The sequence below is a fragment of the Hyperoodon ampullatus genome (genome assembly GCF_949752795.1).
Source record: "Hyperoodon ampullatus genome assembly, chromosome: 1".
Taxonomy (NCBI): domain Eukaryota; kingdom Metazoa; phylum Chordata; class Mammalia; order Artiodactyla; family Ziphiidae; genus Hyperoodon; species Hyperoodon ampullatus.
In genome coordinates, this window is record NC_136914.1 from 191,235,139 (window position 1) to 191,259,208 (window position 24,070).

A 24,070-nucleotide genomic window follows, 5' to 3' on the forward strand; every position below is an offset into this window, starting at 1 on the left:
CTAAATATGGTTTGCTAACAGCACTATTGTAAATATCTTTGTATAGTTTACTTTTTTTTCCTTGGTTTGTTTTTTTAGATTATACTGTTAGAGTGGGATAGTTGGAATAAAAGATACAGCAGTTTCATGGCTCTATAGGTTGCAGATTTCTTTTTTTTTTTAAGATGTTCATTCCTTTATTTATTTATTTTATATATGTTTTTGGCTGCATTGGGTCTTCGTTGCTGCGCGCGGGCTTTCTCTAGTTGCAGCGAGTGGGGGCTACTCTTCCTTGCGGTACGTGGGCTTCTCATTGAGGTGGCTTCTTGTTGCGGAACACGGGCTCTAGGCACGCGGGCTTCAGTAGTTGTGGCTTCAGTAGTTGTGGCACGCGGGCTTCAGTAGTTGTGGCACGTGGGCTCTAGATCGCAGGCTCAGTAGTTGTGGCACACAGGCTTAGTTGCTCTGCAGCATGTGGGATCTTCCCGGATCAGGGCTGGAACCCTTGTCCCCAGCATTGGCAGGCGGATTCTTAACCACTGCGCCACCAGGGAAGTCACATGTTTGCAGATTTCTTGCCAAAAGAACCAGTATTGCTTCTAAGTGGAAGAATTACTAGCAATTCTTGATATTACCTTTGAAGAATGTAATTTGTCATTTAGAAAGTGAGATATTTTCAGTCAAGCAGAGTTGGTATAATAGAGAAACATCAAAGAAAGTTGTGAGGTTCAAATTGCTTGGAGAAGTAGAAAACTTTAGTAGAGTTCCTAAGTTATTTGGCAGTCAGTTTTCCTTTCTGGTTTGGCACTGCTAGCAGATAATTAAAAAGTGTTAAAAGGAACCTAAAATTTATGCTGAAGTGAATTTAAGTTAATATATTGGAATTCCTTTTATAATTTGTTTATGAAAACTGTCTTGAGTTGCCTTGTAATGAGACATTTAAACTAAAAAATAACAGGACATTTCTAACTTACGCAACCTCAAATAATAACAATCCCTTATTTACAATTGTAGACCCCTTTGCAGTTTTACAGATTTAAAGATATTTCCGATATCGCATTTGATCTTTGAAACAACCGGTGAAGAAGTTACAGCAAGTGTTATTATCATTGTTTTACAGAAAAAAAAAAAAAATTGAGGCTCAGAGATTAACTTAATATGAAGTCTAGGCTTTTAAGTTGCAAAGCTAAGAACGGAATTCTGGTTTTCTATATTAAATGACAGTATGCATTAAGTACTTAGCACAGGGCCTGTCATCTAGTAAATATTTCAGAGTTCCTGTGTCCTGTGTTGTTCCTGGAGATTTCTTTATTTTTTTAAATTTTTTTGCGGTACGCCGGCCTCTCACCGTTGTGGCCTCTCCTGTGCTCTGGACACGCAGGCTCAGCAGCCATGGCTCACGGGCCCAGCCACTCGGTGGCATGTGGGATCTTCCCGGACCGGGGCACGAACCCGTGTCCCCTGCATCTGCAGGCAGGCTCTCAACCACTGCGCCACCAGGGAAGCCCTCTTCTTTATTCTTAAAATTCCCATCTTTTTGAGCATTCTTTCTCTTAATATTTCTGTAGTTCATGCTTTTGTATCTACATACCCTTTTCACTTTAGAAAATAAAATTTTAGGCTGCATTAATTTGGTCTGTACAGGGATGATTATATGATGTATATCAGGGCAGATGTTCTTAAATACTGAACAATTAACACTTTATCAACTGGGAAATTCAAGAAACTCCTATTTCTGCTTTCCTCCCAATAGAATCATCAGAAACCAGATCCAAACATTTAACACACTTATTAGGGAAAAATAAAATCTAGTTAAGAAATATGAAATCTTTTATTAAATGAGAAAGTCATAGAAGTCTATGAGCATGAGTGGTATTTAAAACATAATTTGATTATAAAAGTTGATAACGTGAATTAACTGTGACATACTTGGAAAGTATTTGTTAAATTTAAACCTGTTAAAATTTGTTGAAAGAAATGTAAAGCTGATGTAGTTTATGAATCTGTGGCTGAATTTCTTTTCCTCTCACCTGAGCCTTAAGTGTCTGTGAGTTGAAAGCACTGACAGAAATCAGGGAAAAAGCTCCAGAAATTCCTCGAAAATGAAATTAAATGGTGATGTCCTGGTATTTGCTAACGTGCTTTTGATTCTTGTTGTCTTCTCTTGTTAGTCTGACTTTATTCCTTTACTCCCATTGCCAGTTTAGCTCAGTGTTCCTCTTGTGAGCCAGGCAACTTGAGATTTGCTTTTTGAAACTTTTTGATCACTACCTCTCTAAAATCTGCATGTCACTTTTTATTTGACCTGTCATGTTCCACGTATGCTATAGCTTCACATTGTACAACTTTCAGTTAACTAGAATTCTAAAAATAGCTTTTATGTGGTCTGGAAATAATTTTCCTTAAAATAATTATGGCAGGAAAAATAAGTAATTATTGGTTTGTATACGAGCACTGCACTTCAGTTTATAAGTTAAGGGATAAGTATATTTGTATACTATACAGAGTACTACAGAGAAACTTTTCAGAACTGCTTTACTGTTAGTAATTATCATGTTTATTTATTTTTAATTAATTAATTTTTGGCTGTGTTGGGTCTTCGTTGCTGCGCGTGGGCTTTCTCTAGGTGTGGTGAGAGGGCTTCTCATTGTCGTGGCTTCTCTTGTTGCGGAGCACCGGCTCTAGGCACACAGGCTTCAGTAGTTGTGGCACGTGGGCTCAGTAGTTGCGGCTTGTGGGCTCTAGAGCTCAGGCTCAGTAGTTGTGGCGCACGGGCTTAGTTGCTCCGTGGCATGTGGGATCTTCCCGGGCCAGGGCTCGAACCTGTGTCCCTTGCATTGGCAGGCAGATTCTTAACCACTGCACCATCAGGGAAGCCCCCAGTAATTATCATATTTAAAATAAGATTCACTCTGTGTCAGAAACACATTGTTATAAAATAAAGCTTAGGGAGCTATTTTTTCCCTCCCTTGTCATTTTTTTTTTTTTTTTTTTTTTTTTTTTGCGGTACGCGGGCCTCTCACTGTTGTGGCCTCTCCCGTTGCGGAGCACAGGCTCCGGACGTGCAGGCCCAGCGGCCATGGCCCACAGGCCCAGCCGCTCTGCGGCATGTGGGATCTTCCCGGACCGGGGCACGAACCCGTGTCCCCTGCATCGGCAGGCAGACTCTCAACCACTGCGCCACCAGGGAAGCCCCCTTGTCATTTTAATAAAATGTGCAATAGAATGGAAAGTAGTAAAACAAAGTATCTTAGGGAGCTATTTTTGGTTGTTATCGTCTATTTGAAAATTCAAGGTAAATTTATAGTTTAAACCCCATTAATTTAGGCTCAAATAAATTTCTGAGATAAGGTAGACTCATGAGATCTCAAGTCACAAGTTTTTTGAAAGATGTTTTGTTAATTAGAGGTAACTTCGAACATATTTTTAATGTTTTAAGTTATGCTTGGATGCTTAGAACAGCCAATAAAAAATTATTTAACTCATAGTAGCCACATTATTTTATAATAGGTCATTTATATTATGGGTTGAATCAACTTCTGTGCACAGATTTTAAAACTTAACTTATTTGTTCATTATTTTCTTTGGACAGTGTTCTGTGGTGTGAAGGGATTGTTGTAGCACTTGAATCAAACATGATATACTGTATATAATTATCAGAACTCATAAACCAGTCACTTAAGATCTGTGTATTTAATTGTATGTAAATTATACCTCAATTAAAGGAAAACAAAACACATTTTAACATGTTTACTTGAAGGAGGGGGGAGTGGGGAAAGACTGTCCAGTGTATATCAGATCTCCTGTAGCTATGGTGGCATCCAACCTAGGCAAGATAGTACCATGTATGCATTTCTTACTCTCTCCTTACTGCATGTGCAGGAGCCACTGATGTGGGGAAAGAAGGCTTTTTTTTTTCCTTTCGGAGTTATATTTTGCACATGTTCTTTTTTTTTTTGCGTGGTACGCGGGCCTCTCACTGCTGTGGCCTCTCCCGTTGCGGAGCACAGGCTCCGGACGCACAGGCTCAGCGGCCATGGCTCACGGACCCAGCCGCTCCGCGGCACGTGGGATCCTCCCGGACCGGGGCACGAACCGGCGTCCCCTGCATCGGCAGGCGGACTCTCAACCACTGCGCCACCAGGGAAGCCCACATGTTCTTAAGTTAAATAAAAAGGCAAATTGATATAGTAAAGATTTTAAAGAATTAAAGATTTTGTTGGGTTTTGATGTTCTTTAGAAGGGTTAGGTTATTCAACAAGTCATTGTCATTGAAAACCAACCAAATAGCGGTGGGCTCTTAAGATCTATGGTTATACCATTTGTTCATTTCATAGACATCACTGTGTTCTAGGCATTGTTCATATATTAAATCATTTAATCTTTATAACACCCGTATATAATAGGTACTTTTATTAGCCCACTCTACTTATTATTCAAAATAATATCCAGTAAGTGCAAGTTAAGTCTATTCTGTATTAGAAGTCATATATATATATATATATATATATATATATATATATATATATATATATATATATTCCCCCCCTCAGTTATTCCTATTTGGTTTAAATTGTCTAAAAACTATGTCATAAAAATTTTAATGGGAAGAAAAAAAAAATCATATGTTAGAAAGGTTTTATTTATTGACATACTTCTTGGCATGAGAAATGTTTGCCTCAAAATTGAGCATTCATAAGTTGCTGACATCAGTTTTGGAAATACCAGTAGATTTTTGTATTTTTTAGAAGTTTTTTAGTTTTAACGTGTGATTAGTAAATTACTTTCATTTGAATCTGCTTCCTTTGAAAATTTTATATTTTTATTATTGATTTGGAAGTATAGAAAATCTTAATCTTTTGAGGCAGAATGGTACAAAAAGCTTGGGCTTTAGAGTTACGTACATAATGGGTTTGAGTTGTAACTAACTACTTGCTGGCTTTGGGACCAATCTTTTTGACCCTCAGTTTCATCATCTATGAAGTGGTAATGTTACTTCATAGGATTGTTAGGATTAAGTGAGAATGTATTTGGCATACAGTCTGGGACATGTTCTCTGTTTTTCTAATTTATCATGGATGCCAAAGTGTTGGGTAAAATCTCAAACTGTATGAATAAGGATGTTGGGAGTCTGAGGAAAAATGAAACCTTAAGAAGGCTAAATTCCTAGATTCTATTTAAAGGAAGGATTGGATTGTTGCTCTGCAAAAACTCCCATGTTGATCCTGGCCTTTGACTCCTTATCTGTCTGATTGAATTGAACTTCCTGTCACAGCATCCTTAAAACCAGACCTAATCTTCTGTCAGTCCTGCCACCTTCTCCATAAAGCTTTGCGTGTGAGCTATACTGGACTGCTCACTTTTTCTGGATATTTTATGTATTTCCATGTATCTGCTCTACCCTCTGTTTGAAATGTTGTAATTGTTCCTCTTCTGTTTACTGGTGTATGACCTATTTCTTAAGGATTATCTAACATACTACTACCTACTTTGTGAAGCTGTATGTCTGCCTCTACAGAATTAATCCCTCTTTCTCTAGCTCTTAAAATATCTTGATCTTATGTATACATAGTGGGGCCTTTGGCACAGTTGTATGTCTGTGCGTCTGTCTTCCCTGATAGAATAGGAACTCCTAGAGTGCTGTAATCTTTGCTTACTTAGTCTTATGTTCTCAGTGCCCCTTGCACAATGTTCAGTGTGTTTTTGAATGTTCAAAATGTGTTTGGACATTATTATTAGTTGCTGACATCAGTTTTGGAAATCTGTAAATTCAGTCGGTCCCCTCCTAATTAAGTAAATAAAGGAGGGGGCTGACTGAATTTACTTTAATGAGTATATAACATCCCCAGTTATGTGTAGATACTGATAAGTATTTTTCTTAAGTTAACCAAGCCCTTTGCAACCTTATTTACTTTATTAGTTAGTATTCATAGTACAAGGATAAATTTGAGTTTAGTTCTTGTTAAAACGACTGCATTTCAAGGGGCTTTATATTTCTATGCTTTTCTTTCTTTCTTTTTAAATTTATTGAAGTACAGTGTTTCAGGAGTACAGCAAAGTGATTCGGTTTTATATATATATGATGATAAGAATATATATATTCTTTTCCATTATAGGTTATTCAAGGTGTTGAATATGATTCCCTGTGCTGTGCAGTAGGTCCTTGTTGTTTATCTATTTTATATATAGTAGTGTGTATCTGTTAATCCCAAATTCCTAATTTATCCCTCCCCCCACTTCTATGCTTTTCTGTAAGGCTAGAATCTTACTAGCATTCTCACAGAAATTAATGGTTAGGTAAGTTTGTTAGTAGTAATAAAATTTTTTTTACATAAAAAATTTTCTGTTGCATTGCTCAGAAAAACTTGGCATTATTTCAATTTATATTTTTTACTAATATGTATTTATAATTTTTTAGGTAGGAATTCCAGATTTGTGGCAGCTGCCACTGCTTTGGGTTCCCTACTGCTGCCTCATTTTCTTGACTGTTATTTCCCATTTTCTTATGTTTCTACTGTATAAGACAGAGTTAAAAAGTAAAGATTCATTTTCAGGAATTGTACTGCTTAGGCTTGATTTGAGCCTCTGTTCTGTTTTTTTTTGTGTGTGTGTGGTATGCGGGCCTCTCACTGTTGTGGCCTCTCCCGTTGCGGAGCAGAGCCTCCAGACACGCAGGCTCAGCGACTATGGCTCATGGGCTCAGCCACTCCGCGGCATGTGGGATCTTCCCGGACCGGGGCATGAACCCACGTCCCCTGCATCGGCAGGCGGACTCTCAACCACTACGCCGCCAGGGAAGCCCTGTTCTGGGGGGCGTGTGTGTGTGTGTGTGTGTGTGTGTGTATACAATATGCTAAAACATTTTGATAGTTAAATAAGAGCTACATTTTTAAGTGGGGCTACTTTCTTATGTGAGAATAATAGATGACAGCTAATAATCATGATGTTAAAAATGTTAATCCTAATGGTTTTCTATTGGAGTCTTTATAGTAGAAGAACCCTTTGAGGTTGAGGGTGAATTTATGTATTCTTAAAGTGACAAAAATTGTTCCTGGCCCATAGTAAAAGCTATTTAAGTCTTAGATAGTTTTATTATTATACTTTTTTTTTAAAAGAAATTCAGCATTTTTAAAAACTACATACAAAGCTGATTGTAAGTCATATAGGGCAAGAGAGTATTTTGTCAAGACACTTAGTAAATAGATTTGGAGATAATTATAAAACAAACATAATTTTTAAAACCCATTATAGAAATAGTACAGGTGCATCATACCAAAAATACAGAACACAAAACAAGCAAAAATGGGGCTTCCCTGGTGGCGCAGTGGTTGAGAGTCCACCTGCTTATGCAGGGGACACAGGTTCGTGCCCCGGTCCGGGAAGATCCCACATGCAGTGGAGCGGCTGGGCCCGTGAGCCATGGCCGCTGAGCCTGCGCGTCCAGAGCCTGGGCTCCGCAACGGGAGAGGCCACAACAGTGAGAGGCCCGCGTACCGCAAAAAAAAAGCAAAAATGAGAAAAATATATGTTCTTACCATCTAGAAATTATTACTTTTAGTACTTTAGTTGTAATCTTTTTGTCTACATATTTTAATTTAATTAAGTATACAGGTATACTGTATATGTTTTCTTTTATCAAAATGGTGTCACACTGTACCTTCTCTCTTGAAACCTTTTTTTTCAGTCAATAATGTCTACTATTCCATTTCTGCAAATTTTCATCTCAGCCAATCCTCGGATCACATTAAAATTTCTAAAAATGTCGTTAATGGCTGGTTTGTCTAAAACAGTAACCAGAACAGGATTGTACCAGTGAACTTGACTGTTAGAACCCTTATGTCTTTCTAAATCAAGGATAGCTACCCATCCCTCTCCTCCTCCCCTTTTAAAATGATATTTGACTTTTTAAAAAGATAATTTGACAGAGACTGCATCATGTCCTGCAGACCTTTTGAATTTGTCCAGTTTATGCTCATAATGTCATTTAGCTTGTTCTATCTCATATAGTGTCTGTAAGTTAAAATTTATATCTAAGTGCTTGGTGGATTCGCAGGTTGAAGATGATTTGGCTATCATAGATGATGCTGTGTTCTTCATATTGCAGCACATCAAGAGTTACGTGATCTCTACTTAATTTCCTTGGTAATGCTGAGATTGACCACTGAAATTGGGTGATGACAGTCTTTTCTGCCCATTATTCAATTATATTTGTCTTCTTACATTGGAAGATATTTTGTGCAGTGTTACTCTGGCTCTGTACGGAAGTTCAGTTACTCATTATCCACTCACCTATTGGTTTAGTACCATTTGTTGATCCTTGCCTAAATCAGTAATTTTATTAGGGCTTGCAAAGTTTGATTTTCCTAATTCTGTCTTTTTATGTTTATTAACTGGTATTTTCTGTTGCGTTTGCTTTATGAAATGGAGTTATTTGCTTTCCCTGAAATAGAGTTCCTACAGGAAAAGTAGGATAAATCCTTAATCTCCCCCTTGACCAATTTCAAAGTAAAGAACTATTCCAATAGCCACTTTTATCAAAAGTTATAAATGAAAATAATTTTTTGTTTAGTTGCTCTAACTTTTTCTGTTTTGAGTATCTTTATAGACTCACGGATTTTCATTTTATTCAGGATTCTTTAATTTACTACCATTTAAATTTTTTCTTTGATACTCAGTTTGTCACACATTTAGCCATTGTGATATCCTTCATGCTAGCTCCTTTGTCTGTTTGATATAGACCACTAATCTCTGTATGCCTTCCTGCTTTTTGGCACAGAAAGATATCCCAGGCTCACCTTGTACCTTCCCTGCCCCAGATCTGACATCAACCAGTTTTCCAAGGAGTTGGTACCCTTTAGTGTATTATGATATTAGGGATGAAATCGGGTTCTAGAAGTGTTTACTATTGCTAAGGTGACATACTTTTAGGCCATTTCTTTGAAAAGACCTAAACAATATAGAGTTCTACAAACATGAGTTCACGTTAATATTTTCAGTTATTACTTGAGTTCTTGATTTTATAATGGTATCTCTTTTCTCTTACAGTAATAATCATGAATCTTCAAGTCATTAACATAACTTCATTGTTTTTTCCTATAATATAAGGAAAAAATTTGAAGGTATCAATACTGATATTATTAGAAATAAACTATTGGAAGAAGTTTAAAATTTCTTTGTAGCTCTCTTCCTTCTTAGAATACTTCCTGCCCAGAAGTACAGTAAAATTAGTGTCCAAATAACCCTTGAAATAAATCCTTTCTCCTGGTTACCAATTTGATATTTAATCAGATTTATTTGTTTCAATGTGTGCTTCCCTCTTTCCCCTCCCCTTCTCTATGAAGCAGCCATTTTTGTTAGTTTCTCAGTTATCTGTGTGTGTGTGGGGGGGAGGGTTCAAATTCAAACAAAAATATGTGTAAATATTTCTTTTATAAAGTATCTCTTTTATACAAAAGGTAACATACTATATACTCTGTTGTGCACATTTTTTTCTTAAAATATTCTGTAGATCTGTCCAAGCAGTACTAGTAATCATAAAGGTAGAACATATAGTAATATAATCTTTTCTTAAATTATAATGATATATCAAAATGAAAGCTTTTAGTAATTTAATAGTTATTTTTAGATTGAAAATAATACTGAAATAAGGCTCAATAGTGTGAATGCAGCAGAAATAAAGAAAAAAGATCTTTTAAAGGGCACTGGATTTGGTGAATTTTGAATTGTATTTGGAAGATGAATGGGTCCAAGTAGGTGGGCATAGAGCTTTAGAGATGGTCTTGAGTGGCTTAAGGCAGATTAGCTTGGCTGGTTTCTGTGTCAGAAAATCATGAGATTAGAGAGGGTTGATAGAGCTCAAGAAATGAGAGCTAGTATGATGGACAAAATGCATAGAAATGTAGATTATTGGTGCTTTTTTATGGTTAATCTGATACAAATTTTTGAGGGTAGAAGTTTGTTTTATGCAACTGTAGTATATAACATAAGTTAATAGAATGGGCATGCTAAATATTGATTACCTTGTTTGGAAATGAGGATAAGTTTCTACCTCAATTCAGCATTATCAAGTCATAAATACCAAGGGCTAGAAGAGATCATAATGGTCTTCTCAACCTAACTATTGTGTAGAATAGGAAAGGTTGAGTTGTCCAATTTATACAACTGATTAGAGGCATAACCAGTTCTTAAATCTGACTTTCTAACTCTTAATTGTATCTACTTTTCTCTGTACTGTAGTACCTTTTACAACCATGAAAAATGAGAAGTTGTACAGCTGTTTTTTGTTTTGTTTTTATTTTGAGTTTTGGGTTTTGTCCCGATACTTTAGGACTGTAAATATGGAAGTTACCTTTTACCTTAGGTGCATTCTAAATATATTGAGTAGAAGGATTTAAAAATTGTTTTGTCATATAATTGTTTTGAGGGTCTTTTTTGGGGTCGGTATTTCTTAATTACACATAATGGCTTATAAGTAAATACATTTGACAATCTTTTATTAGCATAGCTTGTAGTGGGGAGAGCTTCTTTTTATAATCAGCTAATGTTTTAAAACATGTACATGTAGTTTGCATTGTTGTGTATTTCAATCAGCTAATGTTTTAAAATGTGTACCTGTAATTTGCATTGTTGCATATTTCCTTAACTTAAGTACTCAGATATTTATCCAAACATTATTGCTATGGGGTTTCCTGCAGAAAGACTTGAAGGCGTATACAGGAACAATATTGATGATGTAGTAAGGTAAGAACTCTTTAATTTTCTGTTTCAAATATTGATGTATATTCGTGCTGTATTTTCATTTAGAAAAGATTTCTAAACCACAGAAAAAGATGTACATTGTGATGTAAACTTTATTTTTATTATGTTGGTGACCTATAACTGCTTTTTTCTTGCTTCACGTACCAACTTGGCCTCAATGGGATAAAACTCATTTGATAAGAACTGACCTTTTACATAATCAGGTGTATGTGATATGATTTCATGGACTCCATAAAATGCCCCTCACCAGCTTAATGTCTGGATTCCATTACACTGTGATTTTTGTCTTTTATTTCACAATTGGGTATTATCCTTAAAATCCTGAGTGGATTTATTCACTTAAATTTATTTATGCTAAGGTGTAGGTACCTGGTACCATGTAATTTTACATAGAGCAGTTTATAATGGGGCATAAGTGTACCAAGGACCTGAAGAAGTATTTGGTACAGGGGATCTAGAAAGGAGTTGCTGGGCATACCAAAGCCTAAGTGTTTGCGTTACAATTTTGCACAATTTTCTAAGTGTAATTATCATTCAGTTCTGAACAGTAGTTCTCAAGGCTCATTTAAATAATTTTAAATACATTTATGACCTAAGAACACATAATATATTTTATGTCTGCTATGTAAATAGTCAATATGTTTTCTAATTTCAGAGCAAAAAATATGTGTATAAATAAATTAACTGTAAAATGTCAGTAGGAACTTTAATTGGCTTTTACAAGTTAAAATTTTGGATTATTCCCTGTACTCTCAGAAGTATCTTTTTTGGAGACTTTCAATTTAAATATTTGGTGGTTATGAGAATTAAATGTTATAATGCGCAGGAAAACACTTTGTAAAGCTTTTTGCAAATGTAGAATCCTTAAATAGTTGTCTTAGTATATAAGACTATCTGTACTCTCACATGAGTTAGCCATAGTTGTTTTACTAAGTGGTTAATTTTTAGCAATTTGCTTTGAGCCAGAGTATATTTACATTTTTGCAGTATTGAGTTGTATCCAATTGGATTTTTGTAATGTGTTCAGAATTAAATTTCAGTATCTACAAAAAACTCCCAGCGTTCTTTGTAGTTTCTGTTAAGGTTATAGATGGTACATGAGGCTGTCAAAGGAACTATTTAAGAACTTGAAAATAGGAAATGAATTTGCCTTCTCATAGTTGGGCAGGACACAGTGGAAGAATGTTTAATATCGCAGATCCATGGGAGCAACAGCTTGATATGGCTTAGTCAGTGATAATACCCATCTACAGAAAATGCAGTGAATGATAGAAAAAAGAATAAGAGAAGTAAAGTTTGACTCAAGAGATGGAGAATCTGGGAAATGAGTGCAGTCATCCAACATGTGTTTGCTGCTGTGGTGCAGGAGTGTTTATCAGGCCTCTTTATGGCCTAGATGAAACATCTCTGAAATCTGTCTACTTCATATTACTGTAATTCTGTATTCAACCAAGTCAGATTAATACTTACACTGAAAAGGAGTATGAGTACTCTGAGCAGAGGACGTGTTTTCTGATCACTGTAAGGATATCCTTGTGATAAATTATCCTAATTTTTACATTGTTCTCTTCTGAATGTGAATTAGTCTCTTTTGACTGAATTTACTGAGGCTGATTGATCATGTTTCAGGTTACTGATAAAGTCCAGTTTCTGGTTCTGTAGGTATGATTATCGGATCTTAGGTTGTAATAACGTCATCAAGCAACTACTATGCTGGGAAGTATTTTGATCTGTCATCTTCTGACTTCATAACCTCTGCCTTTATGCCTCTGAATTAAGATTCACACATTTAGCTTGTAATCAGGAACAAAGGTTGAAATTTATTCTATCTTCTTTAAAGTTTATTTTATCTAGCTTTTGACTTTTTCAAATGTCACTCTTGAAAAAAGTTTTATGTGTATGGATTGTTATTTAGCCAGTGGTTACTTTAGCCAACTGATCTTATCACCCCAGTGATAATGGTAATAACACATAAAAATGAAAAATTATCAACTGAACATAATAGCTATGCTGCGCTTGTTTTGTTTTTGTTTGTTTGTTTTGGATTGGTGGATAAATGGCCAGTAAGGCTTTGTTGGCCTCAGTTACCCACCCCCCTTAGTTTATGAGAAAGGATGAACAGTGACCAGGAAGGAAGATGTAGTTTTTCCTATGAAGTAAAATGAAAATAAATAATTCCTAAGTAGATTGCGTGTTAGGATTAACCTCTCCATGGAAATGACTGTCTCTAGTTCCTAAATAATTGATTTCCTTGAATGGCTTACACTATATTGGAGACACTAGTACTAATCAGTAATGATTCCTTTTTGGTTCAAAGATGATAACATCTCAGTGAAAAATGTCTTTATTTTCTTATATCTTTTCTGTTAACAAAAAAAAAACACCGGGATATAGACATTGGGATGTCTAAAGAATACTTAAAATTACCTTTTCTTCTCTAATTCCATATTTTCCCTATGATTTTCTCCCCAAGCAGGAAATATTGTACAGAATTCAGACTTGGTTGTTGCTGTACGTCATTGCTTTGAGTAAAATAAAATCAAATTACAAATATCTTCATGCTTAAATTATTTAACCATTTAGGGATATGGTTTATTATAACAACATGAGATTTTATACTTGAGGTACTCAAAGTAATACTTCTGTGAAAAATATTTAACTTCTCCTTTTGAAGTTACCTCCTGGGATCAGGAATTTAATGTAAAAAATAAAAAGAGAGAGGTGAAAAAGTGAACCAAGTTGAAATTTCTTACTATCTTAACTGCAGATGTTTTCTTTAATAAGCGATCAGAATTGACAGGGCAGGACAGGGTCATTTCATAGAAGGGAAGTTGAAGAACTAGCTCTTCCCAGATTTTTTTTCTTCTTAATACTGCCTCCTCTCCCCTTTTTTTCTTGCCACTAAACTTTTGCTGTGACCAGCTGGTAATATGAAACAATGTTTTATTCAGGTGATTGATTATTCTTTGATATGTATATTAATCTTGTGTGTGTGTGTGTGTGTGTGTGTGTGTGTGTATTAATCTTATCCCTCAGGCTAATATTGAAGTTATCTAATTTACATGTTATCTGGTATAACTCTAGGCAATCTTTAACAAATTGATGCTTCATATGTTTAACAGACATAGCTTGAGAACTGTTCTGTACCTAATAAATCAGGAAAGTTTAGGTTTAATAGAGGTGAACTGGCTTTCTTACTGCAGAACCTTTAATGTGCTATTACTCATTGTAAATCTCCCGAGTGAAATTTTAATATGTTACTTTCCTTTTTTTTTTCTTTTCTTTCCATTTCTCTTCCTCTCCCTCCTTTCCCCCTTCTCTCTCTCTCTTTTCTTTTGTAGTGTAGTAAATAGCATCTCTCTAGTGCTAATAGTGTTCCATGGAGCACAATTTGGGAAATGTTGAAAATGAAAAAAGATGTATATAACAATATTTTCCTCTAGTTTGTCAGTAGGAAATAATTTACTTCCTCCTCTTTTACTGGAAAGATTTTAGATGTGGGAAGATATCTGTATTTATTATGAGGAAATGCTTAGAGCTCAGTCTCCTGATATATAGTGATGTTTGAAAAAAGCCTTTATTCATTGTCTTGTATACTATCAGCTTTTTTACCCATATATAAGTAGCTGTATTATAGATTCAAAAGTCCATCCTCCCCTTTCCTGTTTTATACATTTTCTTCCCGAAGAAAATTTTCAAATATTCTCTTAATCACATGCTGATCTCTCAATCAACCTTAATTGTATGTTGATTTTCAATAAAAAAGGTGTTTGTCATCTCAGCATTACCATTATTGGTTATTCAGTTAAAAAGAGTTGAAAAGAGATTACTTAGAGGAAAGCTTCAAAATAATTTAGAGGAAAGGATATCAATTCCCTCTCCCTTTCCAGCAGCTTTCGACTTCTTCCCTCATATTGCCTCTCTGTTTCCTGCTTCCTTTTTTTTATTGAGGTGTAAATCCCATAACATAAAATTAACCACTTTAAAGCATACAATTCACTTACATTTAGTACCCTCACAATGTTTTGCAACCACCACCTCTGTCAAGTTCCAAAACATTTTTTATCACCCCAGAAGAAAACCCTGTCCCCATTTGCTGCCTCCCATTTCTTTTGTTAGTCTTTTTTTTTTTTTTTTGGCGGTACACTGGCCTCTCAGTGTTGTGGCCTCTCCCATTGCGGAGCACAGGCTCCAGACGCGCAGGCTCAGCGGCCATGGCTCACGGGCCCAGCTGCTCCACGCATGTGGGATCTTCCCGGACCAGGGCACGAACCCGTGTCCCCTGCATCGGCAGGTGGACTCTCAACCACTGCGCCACCAGGGAAGCCCTGTTAGTCTTATTCTTTACAAATAGTGAAGCCATGAAGGATTTGACAATGATTAAATTATCTGCACCAATTCAATTTTTGATATTTTAATAATAGGTAACATTTATTTACATTTATTATATACATGTGTTACTGTTGTATAAGCAGTTTACATGAGTCATCTTATTAAATTGCTACAATAAAGCGATCCCCATTTCATAGATGGTTTAAAAGAAGCTAACTTCCCCAAGTGCCACAGCTGGTAAGAACTGAGGCTGAGGATTGAGTCCAGGTCTGTCAGATTCCAAAGCTGATTTCCTTAATAACCATAGAATCCTGTATATCAGAGGACAAAAACTGTAAACTCTTGGGCTCATCTAGCTTGTTGATGTCCTTTGTTTGGCCTAACACAGTGCTGGTCCCCACACAGTGTGGGAAATCATCAAAGAAAATCGTTTCTGGTATTATACCAGACGTTTCTTTAGGATTTGAGTCTCCAGATTGAAAAGACCTATATAGTGCCAAGCACAATAAGTGAAAACAGGCCAATACAAGACAAATTATTTTGAAATTAAAAATACCAAGAATAATGAGAATTTCTCAAAAGATTTCAGGATCATTTAGAAAGGATTAGGAATATCAGTGGCATCTAACTTCTCAGCAGTAGAATTAAAGATAGAAGATGGAGGAACAGCACTTCAAATGTTCTGCAGTCAGCCTAGAATTCTGTATCTAGCCAAACCATCAATCAAGTGCAAGAGTAGGAAAAAAAAGACACTCAAGGACTAAAAACAATTTGTCCTTGTAACATATCTTAGGAGATTATTAGAAGATGTTCCCTAGCAAGACAGGGAAATAAACCATGAAAGAAAAGAAAAGGGCTTCGATAAGCAGAGAATACAACTCAGAAACAACAAAGGAAAGTCCCAGGGTGACAATGGTGCCACAAAGCTGAAGAGTAACCAGTAGTGATTAGAGCAGTAGGACAGAGGGCTTCAGGGAAATAAATTATATGTGGATATTGAAGTATTTGGGAGAAAATATAATAGATTCTTAGAAAATTAGGTGAGTTAGAAACAGGAAGAAATTTAAATTTAATATCTGTTGATTTATTTAACCCAAAATTGTGATGTTACCATTTGAAGGGGATTAAGAGAAGTGAAATATTTGTGTTGGGGGTACTACTGGTTTTGTAAGCCTCCTCTAACATGGCAGAAAATATGTAGGTAATTGATAAATCTACAAAAAGCATTATTACGTATATTATATAGAAATGCTGAATTAAATACCAGGAAAAGGAATTCCAGTACTTGAGGGTAGTTGTTTTGGGGGGAAAAATATGGGTTTGAGGATGAAAAGAGATGGAGATGAGTAATTTTTTTTATTGTGGTATAATATATACAAGGTAATTTCATTTTAACCATTTTTAAGTGTACAGTTTCAGTAACATTAAGTATATTCACATCCTTGTGCAACTATCACCACTCTCCATCTCTAAAACTATTTTATCATTCCATACTGAAATGTTGTACTCTTTAAACAGTAACTCCCCATTCCCCCTACTCCCAGCCCCTGGAAACCACTGTTGTATTTTCTGTTTCTATATGTTTGACCATTCTAGGTACCTTACATAAGTGAAGTCATTTAATATTTATCTTTTTGTGACTTACTTCACTTATTTTAATGTCTTTAAGGTTCACCATATTGTGGTATGTGTCATTGTATGTATATACCACAATCTGTTTATCCATTCATCTGTTGATGGACACTTGGGTTGCTTCCACCTTTTGACTATTGTAGATAATGTTGGTATGAACATGGGTGTACCAGTATGTGTTCAAGTCTCTGCTTTGAATTTGTCTAGGTATATACCCAGAAGTGGAATTGCTGGGTCAAATGGTCATTCCATGCTTACTTTTTTGAGGAACTATCATATTGTTTTCTACTGTGGCTGTATCATTTTACATTCCTACCAGCAATGTACAGATGTTCCGATTTCTCCACATTCTCGTTGCCAACACTGATATTTTCTGGGCTTTCTGGGGTTTTTTTGTTTGTTTGGTTGGTTTTTTTTGGATGATAGCCATCATAATGGATGTAAAGTGGTATCTCATTGTAGTTTTGATTTGCATTTCCTTAATGATAAATGATGTTGAGCATCTTTTCACGTGCTTATTGACCATTTGTGTGTCTTCTTTGGAGACACAACTATTATATCTTCTTTGGAGATATATCTATTTAAGTCCTTTGCCTGTTCATGTATTGGATGGTTTGTTTTTTTGTTGTTGAGTTTTATATATTCTGGATATTAATCCTTTATTAGATATGTGATTTGCAAATATTTTCTTCCATCCTATGGGTTGCCTTTTTACTATGTTGCTTTTGTCTTTGATACATAAAAGTTTCAAATTTTGATGCAGTTCAGTGTATCTGTTTTTTGTTGCCTGTGTCTTTGGTGTTGCATCCAAGAAATCATTGCTAAATCCAATGTCATGAGCTTTTCCCCTGTCTTTCCTTTTAAGAGTTTTGTAGTTTTAGGTCTTTAATTTAGGTCTTTGATCAATTTTGAGTTAATTTTTGTATATGATGTAAGATAAAAGTCCAACTTAATGCTTTGGCAAGTGGATATCCACGTTTCCCAGCACCATTTATTGAAAAGACTCTCCTTTCTCTATTGAATAATTTTGGCACACTAATCAAAAATCATTTGACCATATATACAAGGTTTTATTTCTGAGCTCTCTATTCTATTCCATTGGTGTATGTCTGTCTTTATGCCAGTACCATACATTGTAGCTTTGTACAAAGTAAATTTTGAAATCAGGAATTGTGAGTCCTACAATGTTGTTCTTCTATTTCAAGGTTGTTTTGACGATTTAGGGTCCTGTGAGAGTCCATATGAATTTTAGGATGGAATTTTCTATTCATGCAAAAGAAAATAGTTGTTGAGATTTTGCTAGGAATTGCATTAATATATAGATTGCATAGTATGGTATTGAAATCTTAACGATATCAAGTCTTCTAATCCAGGAACATGCAATGTCTTTCTGTTTATTTAGGTCTTCTTTAATTTTTTTTCAACAGTGTTTTGTAGCTTTTTGTGTACAAGCATTTCACCTCCTTGCTTAAGATAATTCCTAGATATTTTATTCTTTTTGATGCTATCGTAAATAGAATTGTTTTCTTAATTTTCCTTTTTGGATTGTTCATTGTTATTGTATAAAAATGCAACTGATTTTTGCATGTTAATTTTGTATGCTGCTACTTTGATGAATTTGTTTATTCTAACAATTTTTTTGTGGCATCTTAAAAGTTTTCTATATATAAGATCATGTCATCTGCAAACATAATTTTACTTCTTTCTTTCTAATTTGGATGCCTTTTTTTCTTCTTCTTGCCTAATTACTCTGGCTTGAACATTCAGTACTATGTTTGAATGGAAGTGGCGAAAACAGGCCTCCTGCCTTGTTATTTACTTTAGAGGAAAAACTTTGTCTTTTACCATAGCATATCATATTAGCTGTGGAGTGTTGTTGTTGTTTTTTTTTTTTTAATAGACTTCATTTTTAGAGCCATATTACATTCGCAGCTATATTGAGCAGAAGGTACAGAGATTTCCCATATACCCCCTGCTATTCATGCATAGCTTCTTCATTATTGATGTCCCCAACCAGAGTGGTACGTTTGTTTTAATTGATGAACCTACATTGACACATCTTTATCATGTGAAGTCCATAGTTTACATTAGGGCTTGCTCTTGGTATTGCACAGTCTGTGGGTATGGACAAATTTATCATTATAAATATATATCCACTATTATAGTATCATACAGAGTAGTTTTACTGCCCTAAAAGTGGTCTGTGCTTTGCCTATTCATCCCTCTTTCTCCCCAGCCTCTGGCAACCACTGATGTTTTTACGGTCTCCACTGTAAAGCTTCTGTTTGACTTTTCCAGAATGTAGTATAGGTAGAATTATCCAGTAGGTAGCATACAGAAACTCTCTTCCTATTCAATATGGCAGTATATTGAAGACTCCACAGCACACTGTGTACAAGTACTTTGGAGAAACAGTTGGTGGTTTCTTACAAAACCATACCTACTCCATACAGTCAAGCAATGCACCCCTTTGGCTGTTTACCCAAAGGAGTTGAAGACTAATGTTACACAGAAAGACTTAGTGTTCATCCTTTTCATGGATGTCATACTTCTTAAATGTCTGGCTCCCAAAAGAAGACAAGGGGAAAAAAAATAGGCTCTGGATCTCTAAATCCCCTGGAAGCCATTTCAGTTGTTGGGGATTGCAACAATGGCAGCCGCTTCTGTGTCTGCACATCCATAATCGTAATCAGAAGCAGCAGTCAAGGATCAAGACACAGATCTCTGATATTTGGAGGACAAGTCCCACAAGATCCATCAGGCTACTCTAGGAATACATCCATGGCTGCCTGCTGGGAGGGGACGAGGGGTGGATAGCTGCTACCACACCAATAGTTGAAATTGAAATTAATTGTGATTTACTGTCCAGGCCTGTCCAGGCCTTCTTCTGGAAGCTGCAAGCTTTTGAATAGACTCCAGAGTTCCAAAATAGTTACATCAGACAGATTATGCCAGGACAATTTTTGTCTAGGTGGGGAGATGCATTCCTAGTGCTTCCTATTCTGCCATCTTCCCTCAAGTAATTTTTTATTACAAACGTTTTATATCTTTTGGAATATATATGTTTATATATTATTTTGACAAAAATAATTTTAAAAATTTTGCACATTGGAAGCTTATTGAGAACTATCTCATAGGAATTCTTTGAGGAAAGGAAAGGCTTAAAAAATAAGACAGTGTTTATTCTCACAACTGTCTTTAATGAATTCAGATTTTATATATATCTGAAATTATTTGAAATAAGGTATAGAAATTAGAGAGATTTGAATTCAAGATTTTTTAAGTTTTGAGGGTATTACCTCTCTGCTCTTGTCTAAGTTCTTATTCTCAACTTTCCAAGTATCCACAGTTAAATTTTCCCATTTCCCTTTGGAAAGTGCTGTTTTCTTGCTTTTTTCCGCCGTTCCATTGTATCAAACTTATAAGGCAATGAGCCAATTGTGGGCATGAAATCCTTGGGAGGAGAGAGGAGGAAGTGGGAGGGGCAGTCATGCTGAATGTTTCCCTAAGTAATATTCAAGTTCTTTGAGAGAACTTACTCTCCCTCCTTTAAAAAAAAATGCTGTGATGTTTTCTTTTAAATAGATTGTTTATTCTCCTGCCTGTCTCACTGTTGCCCGCAGTGCTAGATAAGAAATTACAGTAAAGTTCAGATATTAAAGGGAGCACACAAAAAAGTATGTGTATGATTTCACCAACCCTCATTAAAAAAAAAAAAAAAAGAAAACTATAGGAAAATAAAAGAAAGAAGTCAGGGTTCTTGGTTGCACATGACAAAAAGTAACTCTAATTTAACTTAATTAGAAGGCAATTTTTTGAAAAATATTAGATAGCTCATAGCTAGAGAACCACCAGGCTTTGAAGATTTTCAGAAGCTAAGAGAAGCAGGGCATAGTCAAGAGGTTATAATAAGAGTGTCCTATGCTGAGGACATTGCTGCTTGGATATTTGCTGTCCCAGATACCGCCACCATGACTGGATATTGGTGACTGTGCTCATAAACTTTAAGTTCCTCTGGAGATCTCTCTGAATAATCTCTGACTCCTCTACACCTTGCTCTCACTACCTGGGATTCAGTGTTCAGAACACGAGGACCTAACTGATCTTAGACCTTGTACATGTGATGCGAGAAAGATAAGGAAGGGTGTATTTGCTTCTCATCTCTTGAAATTCTCCAAAATGGAATGGTTTTGGATGCTCAGCAGCCTAGAGATGGCAAATATCCCCTACAGATTTCTCCTATTTTACACGTCCCATCCTCAGACCGTCTTCCCAAAGATATCTACAATTAAAAGTTTCACATATTCTTTAAAAAAAATTGTTTTCATCTTATACTCACTTTTTAAAGAATTACAAATGAGAACATACTGCATATTCCTTTTTCATTTAACATACTTAGGAATTTTCCATATTGGTGTGGAGATATAATTGATTCTTTTATTGGTTGTCTTTTATTCCATTTTATGATCATACCATAATAAAGAGCCTTCCCAGATACATTTTTTAGGGTATTTCCAGTTATTGCTATTGAAAACAGTGCTCTAATGAAAAGCTTCACACATTTATCTTGGTGTCCTTTTGCAAGTACTTATAATCCTTAAGGTAAATTCTTTGCAGTGGGTCCAGTGGGTCCATGGTTTAAACTAAAAAATGGTATCATTTTATATTCTCACCAACATGTATGAGTCTTTCCCCTCTCACAGTCTTGGTGAACTGAATATTATCAAACTTAAAACTTTTTACTATTTGTTGTAATTTGATTTTTGATTGCATTTCTTTTCGAGGTTAAACAACTTGGTGATCTTTATTGGTCTTAACAAATCTTTCCTTGGTTTGTTTGTGTATACTACCCTATTATTATTATTTTTCTTAACGATTTTTATGAACTTTTTGAAAATTAGCAAATTAGTGGTACCGTTTCTTCAGACCATTTTTATAATGCTATGCCACTCTTGCCATTTGAATTTTACAACTACAAGATTCAGATGAAGCAGTGATAAAGAGCTTGGTGGATTATTTCTGTTTTGAATTATTTATTGTTAACTGTCTTCTCTACTAATATGTATAATCATGGAATATCAGAGATTTTTGTTGATAGCTATTTGTTAAGAAATGTTCTTTAAGAGATAGCCTTGCTTAAATTGCAAATAAAAAATGCTTTTAATCCAGAGAAATATCATGTACCCATCACTCTTGAGTTATTGAATCAGAGCAATATTCTCTTGGACAGAGAAGATAGAAGTGAAAAGGAGATTTAGGAGTTCCTGCTTTTTTTCTACCTCTAGCATTATACAGCTGTCTAACTCATGGAATTCTACCTTATTTATTGTTCTTTTTTTAGTCTAAACATTGCCCCACACTCCAAGCCTTTTCTTTTGTCTTTTCCATTTTTATGTTCCTTTATATATGCTACTCTTTTATGTTCATCTATAACTATTTCCCTCCTTTTTTCTGGAGATATGTATTTATTTGTTTGTTTATTTTTAAAATAACATTGTGGGTAAATTCTCTGCAGCTATATTTATTGGTCTTAGATAATTTCTGTTTTTCCTCTTTTGTCTTTTTTAAACTAGAGTCATTTGTAATTGTTTATACAGAATTTTAGTTTTTAAAGCCTCTCTATGGTCTTTCCTTTTAGATATTGAGTTATGAATTCATAGCCTGTTATTTAAATGAAGCTTTTGAAATCCGTTTTACTGATCTGTATCATATCTAACTATGCCAGTATTTCCTTCCTTGTCTGACGTAAATTCTAAAATTATATGAACACTTTCTCCCTGTTTCCTGGCATTTCCACTCAAACTTGTTCCTCATTCTTGGTTAGAAATGTGTCCAAATTGTAGTTCCCTTCTTATTTATTAGTCTACTGATAAAAGAAAATTAATAAAGAATATCAAGAATTTGTTAGAAAATTGCATATAGTTGAAAATATCTTTTTCAGTGGATATTTTGACAGTTGTGAAGTCCTCAGTTATTACTGTATCTTTCTTCTGTTTCAATTTTATTCTCTATCCCAAGAATATACCCATTTCTGTTTCCTTTCTAAGAAGCATGTGCATTGTATTCCAGTGGATTTTTTCATAGATACATCTTTTAGACTTATGCTATCCAATATGGTAGCCACTAGCCACATGTAGCTAATTATGATTAAATTTACATTCATTAAAAATAAATTTACTCATTTATTTTCCTTTGCACCAGTCACATTTCAAGTGCTCAGTAGCTACACGTGGCTAGTGTCTACTGTGTTGGACAGCACAAATATAGAACATTTCCATCATTGTGGAAAGTTCTATTAGACTACTATTCTAGACAGTGCCATTTTGCTTTGCATTCTAAAAAGTTCTAATTCCTGAAGATTATGTGCTCCTTCTATTGCTATGTCTGCTATTAATCAAAATAAATTTGAGATTTTTTGAGGTGGGTTGCATTTTACAAATTGATGCTTATAATCATATTACTCTTTTTTTTTTTTTTTTTTTTTTGCGGTACGCGGGCCTCTCCCTGTTGTGGCCTCTCCCATTGCGGAGCACAGGCTCCGGACGTGCAGGCTCAGCGGCCATGGCTCACGGGCCCAGCCGCTCTGTGGCATGTGGGATCTTCCTGGACCGGGGCACGAACCCATGTCCCCTGCATCGTCAGGTGGACTCTCAACCACTGCGCCACCAGGGAAACCCCATATTACTCTTAAAAACCAATTTTTAAGGTATAATTTATATGCAACGTGTACCTTTTTTAAGTGTACACTTCATTGAGTTTTGACGTATATACGCCCATGTAAACATCACCACAATGAAGATTTAGAACATTTCTATTACCATAAAGTTTCTTAATGCCCCTTTGCAATCAGTCCCCAGCCCTGGTTCCAGGCAATCTCTTACTTAGTCTTCTGTCACTGTAGATAAGTTTTGCATGTTCTAGAATTTTATATAAATGTAGTCATATGTATGTACTGTTTTGTGTCTGGCTTCTTTCTTTTAGCATAATAGTTTTGAAATTCATCCCTGTTGTTGCTTTTATTAGTAATTTGGTTCTTTTTATTGCTGAGTGGTATTCCATTTTATGGATATGATATAATTTACTTATCCATTCCCCTGTGATGGACATTTGGGTTGTTTTCAGTTTGGGTCTACTATGAACAAAGCTGCTATGAGTATTCATGGACAAGACTTTTGTGGACATATTTTCATTTCTGTTGGCTACCTATGAGTAGAATTGCTGGGTCATATAATATAGATCAATGGAACAAAATAGAGATTCCAGAAAAATGCACATATACATTAATTGACAAAGGCTTATTAACAAATGAAGCTGGAACAACTGTAAGTCAGTATGAAAAGTAAAATGAGCCTTTCTCATCATACAGGCA

At 35.4% G+C, this 24,070-nt stretch overlaps 1 protein-coding gene across 2 annotated transcripts in view; it reads left to right on the plus strand.

Annotated features, from left to right (window-relative positions):
- The window catches only part of PTEN (phosphatase and tensin homolog), a gene marked incomplete at its 5' end in the record, with an annotated part of 88,366 nt that overhangs the window by 16,072 nt on the left and 48,224 nt on the right, over window positions 1–24,070 (plus strand). For both annotated transcript variants that reach the window (XM_079697321.1, XM_079697322.1), the window contains one exon: window positions 10,635–10,719. In XM_079697321.1, coding sequence (XP_079553447.1) covers window positions 10,635–10,719 — 85 coding nt within the window. The remainder of the gene's footprint in view (window positions 1–10,634; window positions 10,720–24,070) is intronic.